The sequence below is a fragment of the Alligator sinensis genome, unplaced genomic scaffold (genome assembly GCF_000455745.1).
Source record: "Alligator sinensis unplaced genomic scaffold, ASM45574v1 scaffold340_1, whole genome shotgun sequence".
Lineage (NCBI taxonomy): Eukaryota > Metazoa > Chordata > Crocodylia > Alligatoridae > Alligator > Alligator sinensis.
Window position 1 is genome coordinate 268,200 of NW_005842004.1, and position 18,673 is coordinate 286,872.

The 18,673-nt window shown below is 42.9% G+C and overlaps 1 protein-coding gene across 1 annotated transcript in view; it reads right to left on the bottom strand.

Moving 5' to 3' along the window:
• Positions 1 to 1,107: 1,107 nt before the first annotated feature.
• LOC102379106 (myelin P2 protein-like) overlaps positions 1,108 to 18,673 on the bottom strand; it is a 28,134-nt gene continuing 10,568 nt past the window's right edge. The window contains exons 2-8 of the mRNA XM_006021749.2: positions 15,091 to 15,213; positions 7,675 to 7,828; positions 5,929 to 6,125; positions 4,804 to 4,913; positions 3,054 to 3,226; positions 1,592 to 1,693; positions 1,108 to 1,242 (exon numbers count right to left, since the gene is read on the bottom strand). Of these exons, the coding sequence (XP_006021811.1) occupies positions 1,192 to 1,242; positions 1,592 to 1,693; positions 3,054 to 3,226; positions 4,804 to 4,876 (399 nt within the window). The 5' untranslated portion in view covers positions 4,877 to 4,913; positions 5,929 to 6,125; positions 7,675 to 7,828; positions 15,091 to 15,213 and the 3' untranslated portion in view covers positions 1,108 to 1,191. The remainder of the gene's footprint in view (positions 1,243 to 1,591; positions 1,694 to 3,053; positions 3,227 to 4,803; positions 4,914 to 5,928; positions 6,126 to 7,674; positions 7,829 to 15,090; positions 15,214 to 18,673) is intronic.

The window sequence follows — 18,673 nt, forward strand, 5'->3', positions numbered from 1 at the left end:
CAGTGCAGCCTGCCTCCCTGGGCTGCTGCTGGGCTGCCTGCTGGGGCTGTCTGCACAGCCCCTGAGCCACACACAACCTGGTGCTTCCCTCCACGGCTGTAAGGTAGCAAAATACAACTACTCAGAGGTGCTTTAGTTTGCTGCGCCCCAAAGTCATTTAAGGTGCATTACATCACCAAATTTGCCACAGCGGCTGGAATTAATGCGCACTACACCGCCGAATTTGCAAACTCATGCAAACAGCAATGCCATTAAAGCAGTGCTAAAGGGCATTAACCCACTTTAATGTGTTGTCTACAAATGCCCTAAGTCAGCTTTTATGGCTTCTTGTTGCACTGTGGCTACCTTCAGTTTTAAACTTCTTTTTTATCATTCAGCTGGCTCAGCTATTATTGAGTGTCCAGGGCTAAATACAGACAGTCGAAATGCCCAAGGCTGAATTGATTCAATTGTTGCAGGTTAGTCTAAGCTGCATAGATTGAATTGATAAGCAAGTGAACAGACATTCACTTTTGACTCCAGAAATGCAGCCACATGCCTGCTGTGGTCCAGGCCAGAAGCAGGGAGGTGCTAGAGTATGCCTCCCTGCCTGGCTGGAGCAGACAGCTTAGGCCAAGGCTAGCTGCCCACCCTATAAGTGTGGGGGAGGGAGGGTGCTCAGGTGAGGTGCAAAGCATCTTGAGATGCTGGGGGACTGTGAGTTAACTGGAATCTGGAGGGGATCTGGGACAGAGCTCAATAAACTGATTTAACTTAAATCAGTTAAATCTGATACTGCATCCATCCAGATTTATCTTAAATTGGTTTCAGCCATTTAGAAAGTGGTTTATGTGCACTGAACTTCTGTTGTTTTACAGATTTGAACTGGTTTAGCCTCCTCAAGCACTGCACAATGAATCTGAACTATCTAGTAGCTGCAAAATACCTGGACAAATATTCTAAGGCAGCCAACAAGCTTTTTAACTAGCTGATGAAAAAAGGCACAGTGTCAAGTACCGAACCTCTGTTAGGATCAGATTTGCCCAAGGCAGCTTCTCCATATGAGACAAATTCACTGATAGATAATTTTTACAATTTTTGAGAAAACCCAACCACTTACAAGTCTGTCCGCATTTGGATGCTTTTTATTAAGTACATATAATAGTTAAACATATTGTGGGTGCCAGTCTAGTAGGCTGTGAAAGAATTTCCTCACACTTTTTCATAGATCCTAGTGCAAGTGACATCATTCATGGTACATTCCTAAAAGACAGAAGAGGCATTCCTTGATGAAGCTTGCACAATAATAAAAAATAAAAATTATTTGCCTAAAGTCACACAGAAAACTGGTGGCAAAGCAAAGTCTTGAAACCAGTTCTGCCAGGTCTTCAGTTTCTATCCCAACCAATGGCCCATTCTCACCTGGATCTTCCCAGTTCAATAATACGAATTTAATTCTAATTTCTTTTCCTTCTTCCCTGGCAGCAAATCATATTTTTAACATATGCCACAATTTCTGAGGGGATGGAATGTATAATTAAAGTATGACTGGCTAGCTGATCTCAACTGGTCTTTGCATTATTCCATGGGCATAAAACAAGAATGAACTCACCACCACCATTTTCCCTTCCACCACTTTCCTTTTTATTGTAGTCTCTTTGCCATCCCAATTCTGGACCTGATTTAATGAACCATCTTCTAAGGTCACAATGCTCTGAAGAAACACAAAGTAACTAAATGTGGGTGTTGTGCCCAGAAAAAATTATAGTTTTTACTGCAGCAGCTCCCAAATGGGAGTCCAGGTAGGATTACTATTCATTCTAGGGTCTGAACAAGCACACAGAGCCCTCGTCTTGAAGAATATGTAGTCCTTTGGATTAAAGAAGTAATTTATTCTGCAGTCAGAAAATACCACCTTCTATTTTGGGGTATCTTGCTACTACTCATCACTTTAGTCTCTGAGTACTTTTTACATAAGATAAAAGGCAATAGTAGCAGTAGGCCCAGTCATATTCAGGATCTTCAGTGATGATCTGGGAGCAAATATAGAATCACTGCCAGTGATGGAATGGTTGGTGCAATGGCAAATCATGATGCAAAGTTTGGTACAACAGCTAATATAAGGACAGGGTAGTCCTATGCAGTAATCATAATCACTTGGTTTTGAGAGACTCCAGAACAGATAATTGTGCCAGGGAAAAACTGTTGAGCATGCACTTATAGTGCAATGAAAAAAGGGCAAATATAATCCTATAATCGGAGAGTAATGAATATGAGTCAAGAGCTGATTTGACCTCTGTATACAATACTGGGTGACTGGTAATGGAATACTATATCCAGTTCTGGTGTCGGCATTTTTAAAAGGCATTTAAAATACTGAAGAAGGTGCAGAGCTAACAAATGTGATTTGCTGACTGGAAAGCATGCTTAAAAATGTTAGAGTTCAGTCAGTATCAGTATGAAGACTGATGAATGCCTTGATTACAGTATAGTTATTCTGTTTCATTGGGAGAATATACTAAATATATGTAGCTCTTAGCAGAAGAAGTAAAAGCAAGAAACAATGGCTCATGGCTGCAAGTAGAAGTCAGAAAAATTCAAGTTAAAAATAAGTCACAAACTGAACCAATGGAACTGATGGTCAAGGGCAGTTTTAGATTCTCTAGTTCTTGAGGGTTTTGATATTTCAAGACTGGATGCTTTTTTGGATAAGGTGATGCAGCCAAACACAAATCATTGTCCTCAACATGGGGGTAACTTGTGCAGAAGTTAAAGGCCTGTGAAAAACAGGAGATCAGACTAAATGATTGCATGGTCCCTTCTGCCTTAGACTCTGTAATAGCTTATGAAAAATACTATTAGCAGACTTTATAAAATCTCTGGCCCTTCTCCATCCTCAGAGTATAAAAAGTCTATTTCAACTGCATCAAGCTTTCCAGATCTGAATGAATTTCAGAAATGTTCTCCCTGGTAGCTAGCACATTTGCTAATCCCATGTTAAAATCCCCGGTTCCATAATTCCATAACCTTTTGCAGAGATTTGGAGCACTCTGACTAAAAGCTTTAATCCTCACCTTGGTTTTCCGGTCATCTGGTGTGGTTTCATCAAACTCCTCACCAAGCTTGAAGGAAATCTCATTATTTTTAAAAGCACTCTTGGTTTTGATGGTTATTACATCTCTTGCAGCACTGATTGTCATGCTGGGCTTGGCCAGCCTACCCAATTTCCTGGTGGCTAAGCCCACTCCTATAAAAAACAGAATTTAAAACTAATCATTGGAACACACCTCCTCCCCTCTCCACTCCCACCCCTAAAAAACCCTGAAGAATCACAATTTTGCAATTCCTATTTGGCAACATTGTATGTCTTTAAACAGAATGCTTTCAAAGCTCTTAGAATGTATCATTTTCCTGCTGGGTGCCAGGCTGAATATACTGCCCCTTGAAACCCAAAGGCCTACTGAGATCATTTAACAAACATTACAAGATTTTAGGCTTTTTTCAAGACTAGAAGATTTTGTAGTCATAGCTAAACCAACAGAGGATCAGTCCCTACAGCTGTAGCAGAAAGCCCCCTTTTCCTCTTTCCTGCATTTGCTCTCCCCTCTTTGGATATGTTTCTCTTTTTCTACCTTTTCTTCCTTCCTCTCTCTTTCACTTTAAGATACGGAATTGTGTTTTAAAATTTGTGTGTGTGCATTTTGTATCTCCCCTTGTAGTTTGGTATTTTTATCTATTTGTGTGCCATGGCATTTGTAGCTTATATTTTATACTCCTCACCTTTCAACTTTCAACTGAATGTGTTTAGTTTCATAAGTAAGTTATACATTGTAACAATGTTAACAAGGGCAGGAATCAAACTGCCCTTCCTTGTATCAGGCTGGCCCCTGGAGTGAATCAGTGATTGAATGTGTAACACTGTAGCAGCAGGCAGCAATTAACACCAGGAAAGCTGCAGATCAGCCAAGGGAAGAACTCAATAGAAGACAATGTAACAACCGGGAAATCTCTAAACCTCACTGATCAAGGGCTAGAAGCCCTGGCCTGAGTTAATCAACGCCGGGGACCAACTTTTGGGCTGAATATCTCCAGATCGGCCGCTCCCAGAGCCCTATTCAAAATTCATCAACGGACTCCCAAACCTGCACGTTCATGCGGACGACCCCTGGGGCTGACAGATGCCGTCCAGTAGCCACTGAGGGGGGGGGAAGTCCCACGAGGGTCAATGACCCCTGGATTGGGCAAACCTGAAAACTGGGGAGTCACCAAAGTCTGCCAAGGACAGATAAAAGGCAGTGAAAAGTGACCCTCAGTGGCGCCCTCTTGATCTCCATCTCGACCAGACCTGTCCAGCCAGAAGGACCAGCCGGCGACCCCCTTCTGGAAGATAACACCACGCTGAAAGAAGCCACAACGACAGACTCCAGCGCTTGTAGGATAGGTATACCTGACTCTGTAGCCTGCTACTATGTGTGTGTATGTGTGTGCATGTGTGCATGTGTGTGTGTGTGGGGACCAGCCCCAAGGTTTATGATTACAGTGTTTCAATCCGCCTAATAAACTAGAATTTTAAGGATCCCGAGTTGCACATTTGTAGCCAACACAGCATCATTTTGAGCACTCTGTGCTCTACTATTGAATGTCTTGAACAAAGAGGAGTTCTATCAGATTTTGTATTCAGACATTGGTCACATCTCTGCATGTGAGAAAAAACTGACAGGTCCCTCTCCCCGCTGTTTCTATTAAAACATTAGTTTCAGTTAAGGAGAGAGAGGACATTTAAGTTTAAAGGGAAAAAGATTAAAAGCACATAACAATTCTCACCTAATTCTTTCATATATTCATCAAAATTTTCACAAGAGGTTGATTTCCAAGTTCCCAAGAGACGATCAACCATTTTTTCTGAGTCAGTGGATTGCTACCTCTGAAATAAACTGGTTGAAAACCCAAAGAAATCAGTGGGAAGCTTCAAATGATTTCAGAAAGCTAGGAATTAACTCCTAAGTATGTTGTGTGTCACACAGAAAGTTGTATCTTTTTTAACATACCCGAATATGTGCTACCCAGGCAGGACTGACAGAGAAAGGTGTCTTCAAAAAAAACCCTAGATACATTGGGCTGGATTCTACTTTCCTTGTTATCAGGGTTGAATGTGTAAGAGCAGTCCCAGGACTGTTTTAACCTACACAGTCTGGAAGAGGTATCTTAATGGGTCTAGGGAGTTAGAGAAATATTGAGTGAAGAAGCCTTAGATAGGAAGGAAATGTGATTTGGAAAAGGGAATATCTTAGGTATTTGGCATTTTAGATGTGGTGCATTAGGCTTAAAGTTTGAGAACTGCTGATGTAGAAGAGAGGGGCAAGGGTCAAAGTAAGAGGTAGGAGAGAAAAGAGGCTGTGGTCTTGAGAAACTGAGTTCATACAGATGATTCAGGAAGAAATATCTGAAGGGCACAGGCAGAGGGAAGAGTTGACAGAGGCGTAAACATCAAGGGTAGAGAGAGATACAAATAGTATTCAAAGCTCCAAAAACAAATGAGGTATTTAAGGGATACACTGAAGATGGGGAAAAGGAAAGGTCCCTGTGAGGCACTTGCAGTGTGAGAAAGGAAGGACATGGAGCCCCCAGAGGTGACACTGAATGAACCATCTGAGAGGTCAAAGGAAAGCCAAGCAAATACATTGCCACAAAAGCCCCGGGAGGAGGCAGTTAGGAGTTATCCATTCTGTTTCTGGTGTCTCCACACACTGCACAGCTATAGCTTCACATGATCCTGGGAGATACGGCTGGAAACACTTAGAATAAAATGATGGGCCCTGCCTGTGGCTGAACCAGTGTTCTTTGATTCAGGGGTCTGAGCAGGTTTCTTTTTCCTTGCAGCCTCCAATGGACAGGACCAACAAAACCTGTCTACCGCACCCGCGACCAAGAGGTAGGCTCACATCCCACCTGCAAATGGCAGTTGGCACTCGTAACCGTCAGCCTGGCCAAGTCAGAGGGAGGGTTCAGCGGGACTGGCAAGCAGTCGGTGTTTTCAGCCAATCACCACCTTCTAGGTCATAATGCTGCTTGTCTGCAGACTAGGCCTGGCTGCTGAGCAGGGGAGTGGTGCAGGTGTAAGGATGCAATTCCCGGAGAGAAACAAGCTGAAAATAAATGTCACATACAGTTACTTCTTGTAACACCTCAGATTATTTACTTTATACTAAATCCTTCCTCAGTGTCAAAAAGAAGAGTTTCTTCCTGTTATTCGTATATGACCACTTTTCAAACAGTTTTGTCTTACTCTGTCTCTAGGCCACCTGACAAAATATATAATACCACAGTATCTGACACTCTCACTGAACCTCCAATGTACAGTACAACCAAACAAACCTAGATGGGAAGCAAGGACTTTCACTAGAAGTGCATGTCTGGGCTAGAATGGCTAAATTTTCAATTGTGCCAAAGACTTTCCTATTTTTAACATGTTTCATGTGTAGTGGTGGCATGCCGAAGACATTCAGGGATTTCTTATTGCTCCCCAGCTTTGCTGCCACTAAAACACAACCACGTTCCCCAACATGTTATATATGAAAGCTGCAGCACTGATTATAATTACGCAGGCAGCTACTATTACAGTACTATTTTCTTGGGAAGTACATTGAAGTTTCATTCTACCATGAAATTGGCCACTAGTGTAGCATTTTGAGTTCGCTGGAGCTATATCAACTACAAATCTGGACCACAATCCTTGAGATGTACAGATGTGCTCTATTTTGGCCTGGGGAGGTATGTTGGATGGATGATCCTATTTAGTAAACAATCTGCAATACCAATACACCACTAAGCTTATGTGCGACACTGGTAGGATCTTTAAGGAGTGATAAAAAACATAACAAAATCTTAATGTATAATGAAGGATTGTTTCCTCTTGACTCTTTGAGAGGAAACATGGGAATGTAGGTTGCATTGAACCTTAATCTTTGTCATATATACCGCTGTAGATATTAGTGGCCAATTGTGTAGGCTAAACGTATTAATTTCTTGTGAGTCTGCAGCGCCTTTACATTTCTTTAATTTTTCTTTCATTAAATCCTTCTCCTAAATATTTATTTAAGAAAATGGTGCTGAGTAGAGCAGGATTAAAATTCTGATCTTGTGAATCAGCTGAGATTGAAGTAAATAAAAATACGATTCACACATAAAAGTCATCCAGGCTTCAGATTTTCTTTTGCTGAACAGGATTAGATGGTAAAAAAACTTTCAAAACAGTCTACAAAGTTTTGCCTATGGTTGCCTTCTCCCACCAATGAGATACATTCCAGAGACCTACAGAAGTCATTCAAGACTGATTTGGAATTGAGCTTTTAAAATAAACTTAATCAACAGTCTGAGGAGTTGGGAGGAGGTGAAAATCACAAGCTGCATATATAAACTCTGTGTGTTAGTTATTTAAGATTCTCCAAAGTTAAAAATGAGGTTCTGAGATATTACAGAAATCCTCTATGAAAGCAAACCCCTCTAGAGAGAAATAGGTTTTGTGCTTAGAAGAGCTTATTCATGGTCTGCGAAGAATTTAAAAATGAGACTCAATTTGGCTGTGATAAATAAAATCCCAAGTGACTTTCCCATGAAGGATAGGACACACATAGGCCCAGGATGTACATTCATGGAGAGATCTGCTGCTGTTGAAGGTAACAAAGAATGACTTACCATTTATAAACTGGACACAGAAGCAATGGCAAATGTACAGCCTTAGGCGTCCTCGAGTTAACGCAAGACTCTGTTAGAGATAGGGTATGCAGTGTGCTCCGATGAACAACTCCCATATACAGATTTCTGCTGTTGTCTTTGCTGCATTGTAACTCTTAGAAGATGAGTTTTAAGAGTTAGACACATAGTATAACATCTTTTTTATGTATCTTAGTTTCTTTGTGTAAAATTATTTCTGATTAATTGGTTCTGATTAATTCCATATGTGAGCACTTACTGTCCACCTTCTAAGTTACTGAGGAACAGCTACTTGAATTCACAACCTACTTTACTCCATGCTGAATTTTCATAACAGACATAGAAATTGCCTCTTTCCTTGTGCACTATCCAGGGACCTGAGATGAAATAAGATGCTCTTTTTAACAGGTTTGCATTCTCAGGAACTGGAGTTAAGGCATTATCAGTGCTTGGTCTTGCGCTCTGAAATTGGCTCCTACAATAGATAAGAAAGCCACAAGTGGATAATGAACTCCTTTTGAAAATCCCACCCTTATTTTCTAGGATATAGTAATTACTGGCAGTGTGTGATGGTTAGCTGTAGGTTCCAAGTCTGATCTATTAAGAACCAAAACAGTGGAGTCATGATGGTGCAGACATTGGCATCTGTCTTGTTATTTGGAAAAATGAGACTCAAAATTAATTTCAAATGATCACCACCAAGGCAAAGGATATATTTTGTTTTTGATCTGTAAAATCACTTTCTCCTAATAACGACATTCTGCCACCTTACATCTCTTCCTGTACTGCTGCTTTAATCTTTTTCGTACATTGTAGCTCCAGGTGTAGGGATTCAGAAAAAAATATATACATGACAAAAAAAGGTCAGGTACAGCTGTGCTCATATAGTTTATACATAAGGAATCTCATTAGGATTGGCAGGGGGGAGGGGTGTTTCGTGAAAAACATATTAGCCAGAAAATGCAGTTTTTATTGATCTGAAATTATCTGCAAATACATCTTACATTTGGGAAATACATTTTAGCAAACAGAAAACAAGGGAAAATAAAATTGGAAATGTTGAAACATTTTGTTTTGACACTTCCAAAATTATTTTGATTTTTTTGATAGTAGAATCTTGAGGACACTTATAAAACATTTGCAAAAACAAGGAGAAAGTTGTTGGGGCACACATTTGGCAGTGGAGGTTTAGTCTCTGCTCCAGGAGACATTTAAGTATTTTTACAAAGTGGACCAGCTTTGATAAAAAAGTCTAACTGAGATACACTTCAGGATGCCCTATAACAGGGGCGAGCAATTATTTTGGGCAGAGGGCTGCTTACCCAATTTTGGCGAGCTGTCAAGGGCCGCATGTGTAGCCCCGCCCCTTGACAGGTGCCCTGGCCCCTTGTTACCATCTTGGGACCAATGTCCCAGGGCCAGCACCGGTGGGGGCCAGAGCAGGGTGCAGGCTGGCAGGGGTCTGTGGAGCTGGGCTGGGCTGCACCAGCAGGGAGAGGGGGGAGCTGGTCCAGCTCCATAGAGCCCCTGCTGGCCGGGACCCTGTACTCCTGCCACCCTGCTCTGGGCCCTGCTGGCGCTGGCCCTGGGACACCAGTGCAGGCCCTGTGCTCCCATTAACTCCCGCACCCGCTCACTCTCAGTGCCCCCCCAAACCCTGCAGCACAGGCGGGGGGCAGCGTGCAGCCCCGGCCCTGCGCTCACCAGCAGGGAAGGAGCTGGTGCTGAGCATGGGGAAAAGCGGCCCCTCCCTCACCCCATAGTTGGCACTCCCTGCTGCAGCTGCTCGCAGCCCATGCAGGGCTGTCCTGAGCAGGCACAGGCAGCCCCATGTGGGCTGTGAGCAGCTGCAGCGCAGGGCACTGGCCACGCAGTGGGGGAAGGGCCACTGTTCGCTGCACTCACAGCACCAACTTATAACCCGCCCCCACTGCCAGGCTGGGTCCTGCGCTAGCTCCGGGCTTGCTCCCTCCTCTCCTGCCTTACCTGTGGTGCAGCCACATGGCCCCAGGGGGCTTCTGACTGGGGGGGCAGGGCCGGGTGGGCCCTGCTGTTGCAGGAGCCCGCCACAGCTTCCCCTGGGTCCTACTGCCCCTGTCTCCTGTCATTTTCAACAGGAACCAAGGACAGATAAATATTAATTTTCTAAGTTTTTAGGGGCCTCGTGGCTGGATAAAATGGCCTCACAGGCCACATCTGGCCCGCGGGCCATATTTTGCCCATCCCTGCCCTATAAGCTGATGGTCCTAGAAGGTTATAAAGCTTATTTCAAATCCTTGGCCTGAATCAGGCAGAAAAGTGGTTGAAAAATGGATCTCCCACAGCCTGGATGAGTGTCCTAATAATGTGCTTTTTCTTTTTTTCTTTTCTTTTTTTTTTTTTTTTTGTGAGTTAGTTGCCAAAAAATTTCAAAATATCTGGGCTTTGGGATGATCCACATAAAATGTTATTTTAATTTTAATTTTTTTTTTGGATTGGCAGCTGAAACTGAAAATTAGAAAAAAAAATAAGCAGAGCAGCTGAAAAGCTAATATTTTAAAGAATTTCTGGCAAATAAAAAGAATGTTTAGTTTCCATATTTTAATAAGACAAAGGCTATATTTACAACAGGACTTCAGAATAGTAATGCTCAGCCATCTGGCCCCTCAGATGAGTAGCACAGAGCTGGTCCGTGGGCTGGATCCTGTGGGTAGGGTCAGTCCACAAGGCCAGACGCAGCATGGGGATGGGGTGCTGGGTCAGTCTGTAGGTATGATCTGGCTGAGGACTGACTTTGCACAATGGCCTGTCCCCACATGCCAGTTCTGCCCACAAAGTGACACCACATGCCAGTGCAATCCAATGCATGATGCCATGCCATCTGGCCCACAGGGTTCCCCATGGGTTCAGAAATTTGGCACTGGGGGAGCACTGAAAGCATTAATTGCCACAGCTCTGGAAGCCGTGGTAATTAATATTGCTACTGATACCCCACTACCAAATTTCCAGACCCTGTGGGCCAGATTCTGCCCGTGGGTCAGAGGTTTAGCACCACTGCTTTAGACCATTTGCAGTGGGTGTGATATTCACTATGGGCTCAGTCCCTATTTAACCAGCCCCTATTCCACCTAACAGCACCTAAGTATAATCAATTCCACCCTGTTCAAGTCTCTGAAAAATGATAATGCACCTACTGTTGTAACACACCATCATCTCAGCTTTAAGACTAAACTAAATAAGCCAGCGAGGAAGAGATGAACTCATCCACAGCTGGACCCCGAGCAGAGAGAGATGGGGCATGGTGCACTGCTGGATGCTGAGCAGTGGCAGCTGCTGCATGCAACTTCCTCCAGCCCCCATTTTTGGCCGTGTGGCAGGGGAAGCTCACATATGGCGGTTGCCAGGACGTACCCCCTAGGGCCTGCTCAAGTACCCCTTGCAATACAGGTTTCCTTCACTTTATGCTGTATATGCGTTACTGGGAAATGGCGCATAACTCAAATTTGCATAAAGGGAACCCACTTCACAATGTACCAAATAGAGATACATTCCAAGACCTCGACTGTAGTGACCCTCAGACCCATTTCTACCACTTTTACAGGACAATTTTGGTACTCATCAACAGCAGACAGTACACACAAGCACAGGGTGGTAGTGAATGTTACCATACTGGGGATGGCAACTACATGTGTCGCAGACAACAAGCAGGGAACACAAATCGAGACAGGAAACTATATTTTGGTGTGGGTCACTCCCACAATGCACTGCACAAAGCAGCTGACTGCAGTCTTCCACCACACCAATTGCATAAGAGTGAATTTACCTCGCATATAACAAATTTTTAGTATAAAAAGAGTTATCGGATAAGAGCGAATTCACACATACAGAATCTGCATAAAGCGAGGGAAACCTGTAGCACATACTATCTTATAATGCATAAATTAAAATGCAGTTCTGTTTAGCTAATTTTTCTAAGAGTGAATCATTCTATGTTTTCATAACGGGTTTTCCCACGTGTATATGGTCACAGGTTTATGGTTTTAAGGTATCTTGATTTTTAAGTTATAGGCCCCAAATCATGATTTTGTCCATAGTTGGGGTTGGCAACACAGAACTTGAAGAAAAGAAGAAACTTTTTAGAGTACAACATAACAATGGACATTGTACACTGGCCATCATCTGGATCCTCTCTAGTGACAATAGCCAGGACTTCCACAGCCAGAATATGAACCTCTGTTGTTTGGCCTAAATAGTTATGAGCCAGATTCTAAGCTATTGCAAGATATCATAACTCTACTTATTTACATGTACTTACAACAGTTTACAGAAGTTGAGGGTTTGGCCTGTTGTCCTGTATTTTGCACCATCAGCAGATTTGAATCCTTTAGAGAACAGACACAGAAGGAAAGCATACACCATGGGATAATAGGTTCAGCAAACAAAGTATTGCCATGCTGTCACAGCATGGAACGGGACCAACGAACCACATTTTCCACATCTGCACTGCCATGGTTCAGTGAAGGATTCTTCTAGCATAAATGACATCCAAGGCATCCTTTTTTTATCTTGTATGTGCTTTCAGTTAGCAAATTATGCTGTCCTTCTGTGTTACTGAACACTGCCCTAGGTTGCTGCAAGTTCAGGCTCAAAAGCCAGGACTCTAAATCACAGCCCCTGAATCAACTTGGAACTAACAATAGTACTATAATTTTAGGTCAACAACGTAATCATAAATGTTGTTAATGGTACAAAGACCCAAGAAAATTGGAATCACTCACCTTCACTTAAGACTGTCTCCCTGACTAATGGCTCTTTTGAACTAAGGGCCAATTTTCTCCAACCCAGACATGATAGGCCTGAGGCTTTGCTGGGCACATGTGGGCTGTAGCTTTCCTTTGGCCCTTTTCAAAAAGGCTCTCTCTAGTGCTCAGGAAGCATGGCCTCCACTGTCTGCACACACGGGCCGCTTAAAAATATTGCCTAGGCTGGTGGAGCTTGCCTTTCAGGTTCTGAGAGACAAAAGTACATAGACCTATTCCTAAGGTCCATATTTTTCTACTTTGTTCATAAGAGGACACTGTGCTGTTACATACAGGCAGGAATAATTCTTCTGTCCGGATTCTGTGTCAGAAAAAATCCATTTGGTTTAGCCATCTAGACAGGGGCTCCTGACTCTGAATCTCAAGTAGAGGGAGCCATGTCCCTGCAGCCTGGAGCTAGTCACTTACACTCATGAGCAAGGTGGAACACCCCTCTTCTCAGAATTTTTTGGTATACTGCCCTGCATAATGGTCATGGCCTTGGTAGTACCTCTTGAAGCATGCACTTATAGTTGAAGCACAAATATAAGGACCTAAGCACCTAGGTTAGTGATAGGAAGTCTTGTAAGAGACAGGACACCTAAGAATTAGGTGGTGATCTTTAATAGAAAATGTTGTTTCCTTAGACTATTAAATTTAACCCATACAGCTTAAAAGAGAATTATGTTGTTGCTTTAGAATTTTTCAGCATAGCTTAACATTTATTCTACGCTTTCTTCCTTCATATTTGAAAGTCCATGTACTTCTTTGTATATGGGTTCTTCCTTAAATGGTTTACTTTGAAAAGAGCAGCTCTAAATTTCTTCATCTCTCCAATTCTGAAATCCCAGCAGTGCCATCAACAGACAATGACTGTGCATATTACCAAATGAACATTACACTGGCCAGATATGTTCTCTTTAATAGAAAGGTCTGTCTGTTTGCTCTTCTCATGAGCCACAAAACAGGGAGTATGCTGGGTGCATTGTGAAATGTTTGGGCTGGGCAGCTTGTGCTGACTGTGTGTGAGATCAGTACCGGTAAGAACATCTGTAAGAGTGAGATCATAAAATGGCCAATCATGTTTCAACAAGATAACTGAAACTATTGCAGGCTTTGAGATGAGCTGTGCAAGCAACTACAAAGACATGCAACAATGGTTAAGAGATGTAACTTCTCCAGGTGAAGTAGCTGTTTCCAAATAAAATGTGTTTAACAGCTCTGAGTGACTTAGCTGGTCAGACTGAAATCTGCAAAAACTTGTGGAACCCCTTAGGGTTTTCTTCAGAACACCACCCACTAGGTCAAGGACATCTCACAGTGCACCTCTTAAAGGTTCATAATTTGAGTGTGTTGCCTCAGTTCAACTGTTTGTACATAAGGGTCTGATCTGGTTGTCTTTATAGATCCAGAGCTCTCATTGATTTCTCATTGACCATTACCTACAACAGGGCTGTACAACTGGGAGCCCACAGGCCACATTCAGCCCACAAGGAGTTAATGTACAGCCCTTGAGCTCCTACCAATCTGCCACCCCCTTATTGCTCCAGCTGCTGTTGTGGCAGCTGGGGTCTAGAGGTTCCTCTTCTCTCCCTCAGTTTTCACTTCTTGTTCCTGCCTTAAAGGTCAAGGCAGCAAAGCCACAACGCCAGAAGAATCTCCAGCATGGTGCAATGAGAGAGCTGAGCTGAGAACCACCTGCCTGTGTCGTTACCAGATTTGCCTATCACTTTGGGGTGTGCTCATTTATTAGGGATACATTTCTAGGGTCTTTGTAATTCTATTAATGTGCTGCTTGTGTTACTTGTGTTTCTATACGGAGCTGTATCTTTCCCTTCTGCAAGTCTTCACCCCCAAAGGAGCTATCTTGCAGGACTCGGTTTCAATGGGGCTGGGTTCCTCTAGCCCCCAAATTAGTCAAATACACACACACACACACACACACACACACACACACACACTCTAACGTGACGTGCCTGACCTGGCTGGGTTGATCAGCATGTACAGGCTGACACCCTTACACACCAGGAATCAGTTCATTAGGGTAACAATAAAATGCAGTCAGACACAAGTAAACAGAATACCTCTGAATCCAGGTGGGTGTCTAGCTGACACCTTCATGGGCTGGCATTCAGTTCATTAGGGCACGTGTGAGCCAAACTGGGTCAATCAGCCTGTACAAGCTGATCCCCTTATGCGTCTCAGGGCAAAATATTGGAATGTGCTGAGTTTATCTGTCCTAGTAGCGCTAGCCTCTTGCTGAGCAGACCCCACAGTATTGGGGGCTTCATAGTATTTCTGGGCTTCACAGGGATCTTTGGCTTAGGTAAAAGCATTGCTGCAGAGCAAGTGGGGAAGGAGAAGTAGAGAAGGAAAAAATATACCCGGTTACCACTAGTTTGACTATAAAAGTTATTTATTGCTAAGTATATGAAATATATAATGGTACTAGTAGTAATAGACATGCAAAGGAAAACAAACAAAAACAATGACAATACTACCCTGGTTTCATTGAGTATTTGGGGAAACTTAGCTCAAGCTTAACTAATATAATTCAGGTTCAGAAATCTATGCCTAGAGAGAAAAAGAGAAAGAGTGAGAGCGAGAGCTGGGATCTCACCACTCCAAGGCACTCGGGTTGTTTGCTGACAGGTAAAATTCTCAGCATGATCCTTGAAGGGAAACGATCTGTTTCTCCCAGCTTCTCGAGAACAACCGTGGGTGGTGTCAGAGAGATTTCTCCCTGTTGAAGAGAGTGCAGCCTACTTAATGTGCAACCCCTGGCTGCTTACAAATTGGGCAGCCCTGGCATACATGAATGATTGCAAACTGGTCCTTGGGGTCTAATCCTGGTCCCACTGTCATCAGTGGGAATTTTGCCATTCTGGCCTAGCATAAAGATATAGGTGCTGTGTGATGTAGGCAAGTCACTTCACCTTTTTGCTTCACCTCCCAGCTTTTGTCTGTTTTATATACATAGATCAGAAATTCTTCAGGTGTGTCTAAACCACCTGAAACTTATGCTAGGGAGTACTGCACTGAGGCATGGCTCACCTCCTCTGTGCAAGCCATGTCCCAAAATTAATATCATGTGGTCACCTTAGCATGGACCTGGGCACTCTTGAAAGAGAGAACTTACTGGTTCACACCCAGCACTGCACTGAGACAACTACATTTTAACAATTTTGGAGTTTTGCATGTGCTGCATGGACCTAGAATGCTTCACTGTGATCATCAGGAAGTGTAGGAAGTCTCTTGGAATAGATAGAAGAGTATGATTGAGTTCTTTAAAAAAAAATCTGAATTTCCTATGGTAGCCTAATGTGCCTAGTTACATGTGACCCTGGTTTGCAGACTATAAATTCCTCAAGGCTGGGGTAGTCTTTATTTCTGCATGCTGTTCACCGGTGTGCCAGCTGTCAGTGCTAAACAGACTATTATTATATAGTGTCTAAGAATAAGGGGTTTGGTCATGCGGGGTATTGAGCCAGTGTGCTTGGCCCCTTGTGGAGAGCAGCCCCAAAAGTACATTTCAATTAGAGTGGGTAATTATTACTGGCTGAGTTTTTTCTGTCCATCTCTTTTGGTACTTAAAATAGGAGAATCTCTCTTCCCTATTTTTTAAGAAGAATGGGGTTTTTGGGGGGTACCTCCAAAAAACCCCTTGCTTCTTGCATATTTCCTGGATGCTCATAACTATAATACTCTAACCCTACTCTCTCCAGTACAACATGAGTTTTTAAATAAATTAACGGAAGAAGGGAGACTATGAGTGGATCCCAGATTCTATTATTAGGATATAAGAAAAAAATTGGAGACTTACATGGGGTCATGGGGGAAAAAAATTGTTTCAGGAGAGCAGAATCATCTGGGAGGAAGATGTGAAAGGCTAGAATCCCAGGATATTCAGTAGTTGTGAAGAGTCAGGATAATTATGGCTCTGAGAGTGCTGGGCTCTCCTGAGTAATCCTTTTGAATATCCTCTATGCTGTGGTAGTGTTGGAATGATGTTGTAGTTGTGATGATCCAGGAAATATGTCAGAGGCAAAGTTTTTGGGGGCAATACCTTCTATTGGGAAAATTGGGAGAGATCTGAGATAAGCTTTTGGGAACAAGGTTCCCTTTCTCTGGTTTGCAAAAGAAGCTGCATTTCCACAGGTAATAATGACCTTCTTCCATCCTGAATGGTCTTGCTCTTCCACTTAGCAGGCTATTCTTTCTACTGCACTCTTGTGGCAGACTGGGCACTTTTATGCATGCTCCCATGCATTCTGATTAGAAGGCACCAGAGCAGACCCAATTAACATGTCTGCTGGACTAGTGGAGTCTGCTGGAACACTCTGATCAGAACACTCGAGCATGCTGCAGAGTCTCATATATTTAGTGTCCCCGCATTTCAAAATGGCGAACAAGCTTTAAAGTGCCCCTGCCTCCTTTTTTAAAATGCAGGATGCTGAATACACAAGATGCTGCTGATGTTTTAATTAGAGTGGCTCCTGGGAGCCGCTCTAATTATAATGCCCTCTCCCCAGCCACAGAGCATGTGTACAGACACCCAAAGTACTTACCGATGGAGATTACACAGGCTAGTTTAAGCTGACTCTCCTTCTTTCCTAGATGTGAGAAAGGAAAGTTGGTCTAAGATCTCTCCCAAATAGATAGCTGGTCCAATAAAAGATATCGCTCTCCCAAAATCCTTGCCTCTTGTATAAGCACTGTGAAGTCATATGCCAAGACATTCAGTGGCAGTTTGAAAACAACTGTTTACATAAATTAGGATAGTTACTCATGGGAGTAAAGACTGCTAGGATTGTACAGTTTCATTCTGACCTACTGCTCTAATTGCTGAGAATAGGAGAGATTCCACATCTAGGCTGCTGTGCTCATAGACCAAACCAGCCTTTCCTCTGTGGGATCAGATTATTTAGCTTGATGACTTAGAAGTTTTGTATAGGTTGCCTGTAGCCTGCAAAGTTATGCAATGTGCTTAGAGTTAAACTAAAGGCAGCGTAGACATTTAAATAAACCAGTCAGTCCAGTAAAATGCTGATAGCATTCCCTGGAGCTGTATCAAGGTATCTCTTCTCTTTTTCTCTTGAGTAGCTGTTTATTTTCTGCACTTTTCTGACAAAGAAGACATTATCATTGCTCTTATGCATTTATCTTTTCCAGTATGAATTATATGCTGCCTGCGCACAGGACTAAATCATGGAAATTTCTGAGTTGTTCTTCAGTACTGCTGACAGACAAAATTTTATACTCAAGCTAATACTGAAGAATGAGACTGACAATGACACAAAGCTTTGGTACCATAATCAAGCTATTATGTAGGGTAATAAATGTGTACAGGCACATATGGAGACCCAGAATCTGCATAGACAAGAGAGAGCTAGGACTGGAGAAAGGAAATATTATCCTCATCGCTTCCAGATAGAGAACTGAGGTCCAAAAATCCAGATCCTCAAATGTATTTAGATGCTTTACTTCCATTAGGAGTTGAACACCTAGGAGGTGTAGTTATATAAGCAAGTCCATAGGGAGAAAGGGGTATGAAATCCCCTCTCCTTACATGTGTTAATCCCCATGACCATGAGGTGCCACCCTCCACACAGGATTCATAGCCCTGAACCTTATCTTGAAAGGATACACCTGGCCCATTCTTTCAAAAACAGGGCAGGAATTATCTTGTCCTATACAAGTGATCAGAGGTGGAGGAACAGGTCCTACGCCCTTTTACCTAAACATGCTTATAGCATTTATCCAGGAAATGGGAGTCTCGTGTTTAATTCCCTCCCATGCCTGACAGGATTCAAACCCACATCTGTATTTCTCACAACATTTTAGCCCCAAGACTAGAGGCAAAACTGAGGTGTGTTGGGAAGAGGGAAGTGTTCCATTTGACATAAAAAGGGGAAGATCCAATGGAGAAAGATTCATTGGGCCAGGGAGACAAAATGAGAGGCAGCACAAAAGAAAGCATGATCTGCACTCTAAGGGAACATACAAACATTACACTTAGACTGGTCAAAGTGAATACAGATTGGTCTAACTGTACAGAAGTTCAGGGGTATTGGTTGTAGCCATGTTGGTCTAAGGTCATAGGCAGACAAGGTTCTTTGGGTAAATGTGATAGCTGTTATTAGACCAAATAGTTGGAAAAAAGTTGTTCCTTGCCAGCTTTTGGGTACAAACACCCTTCTTGT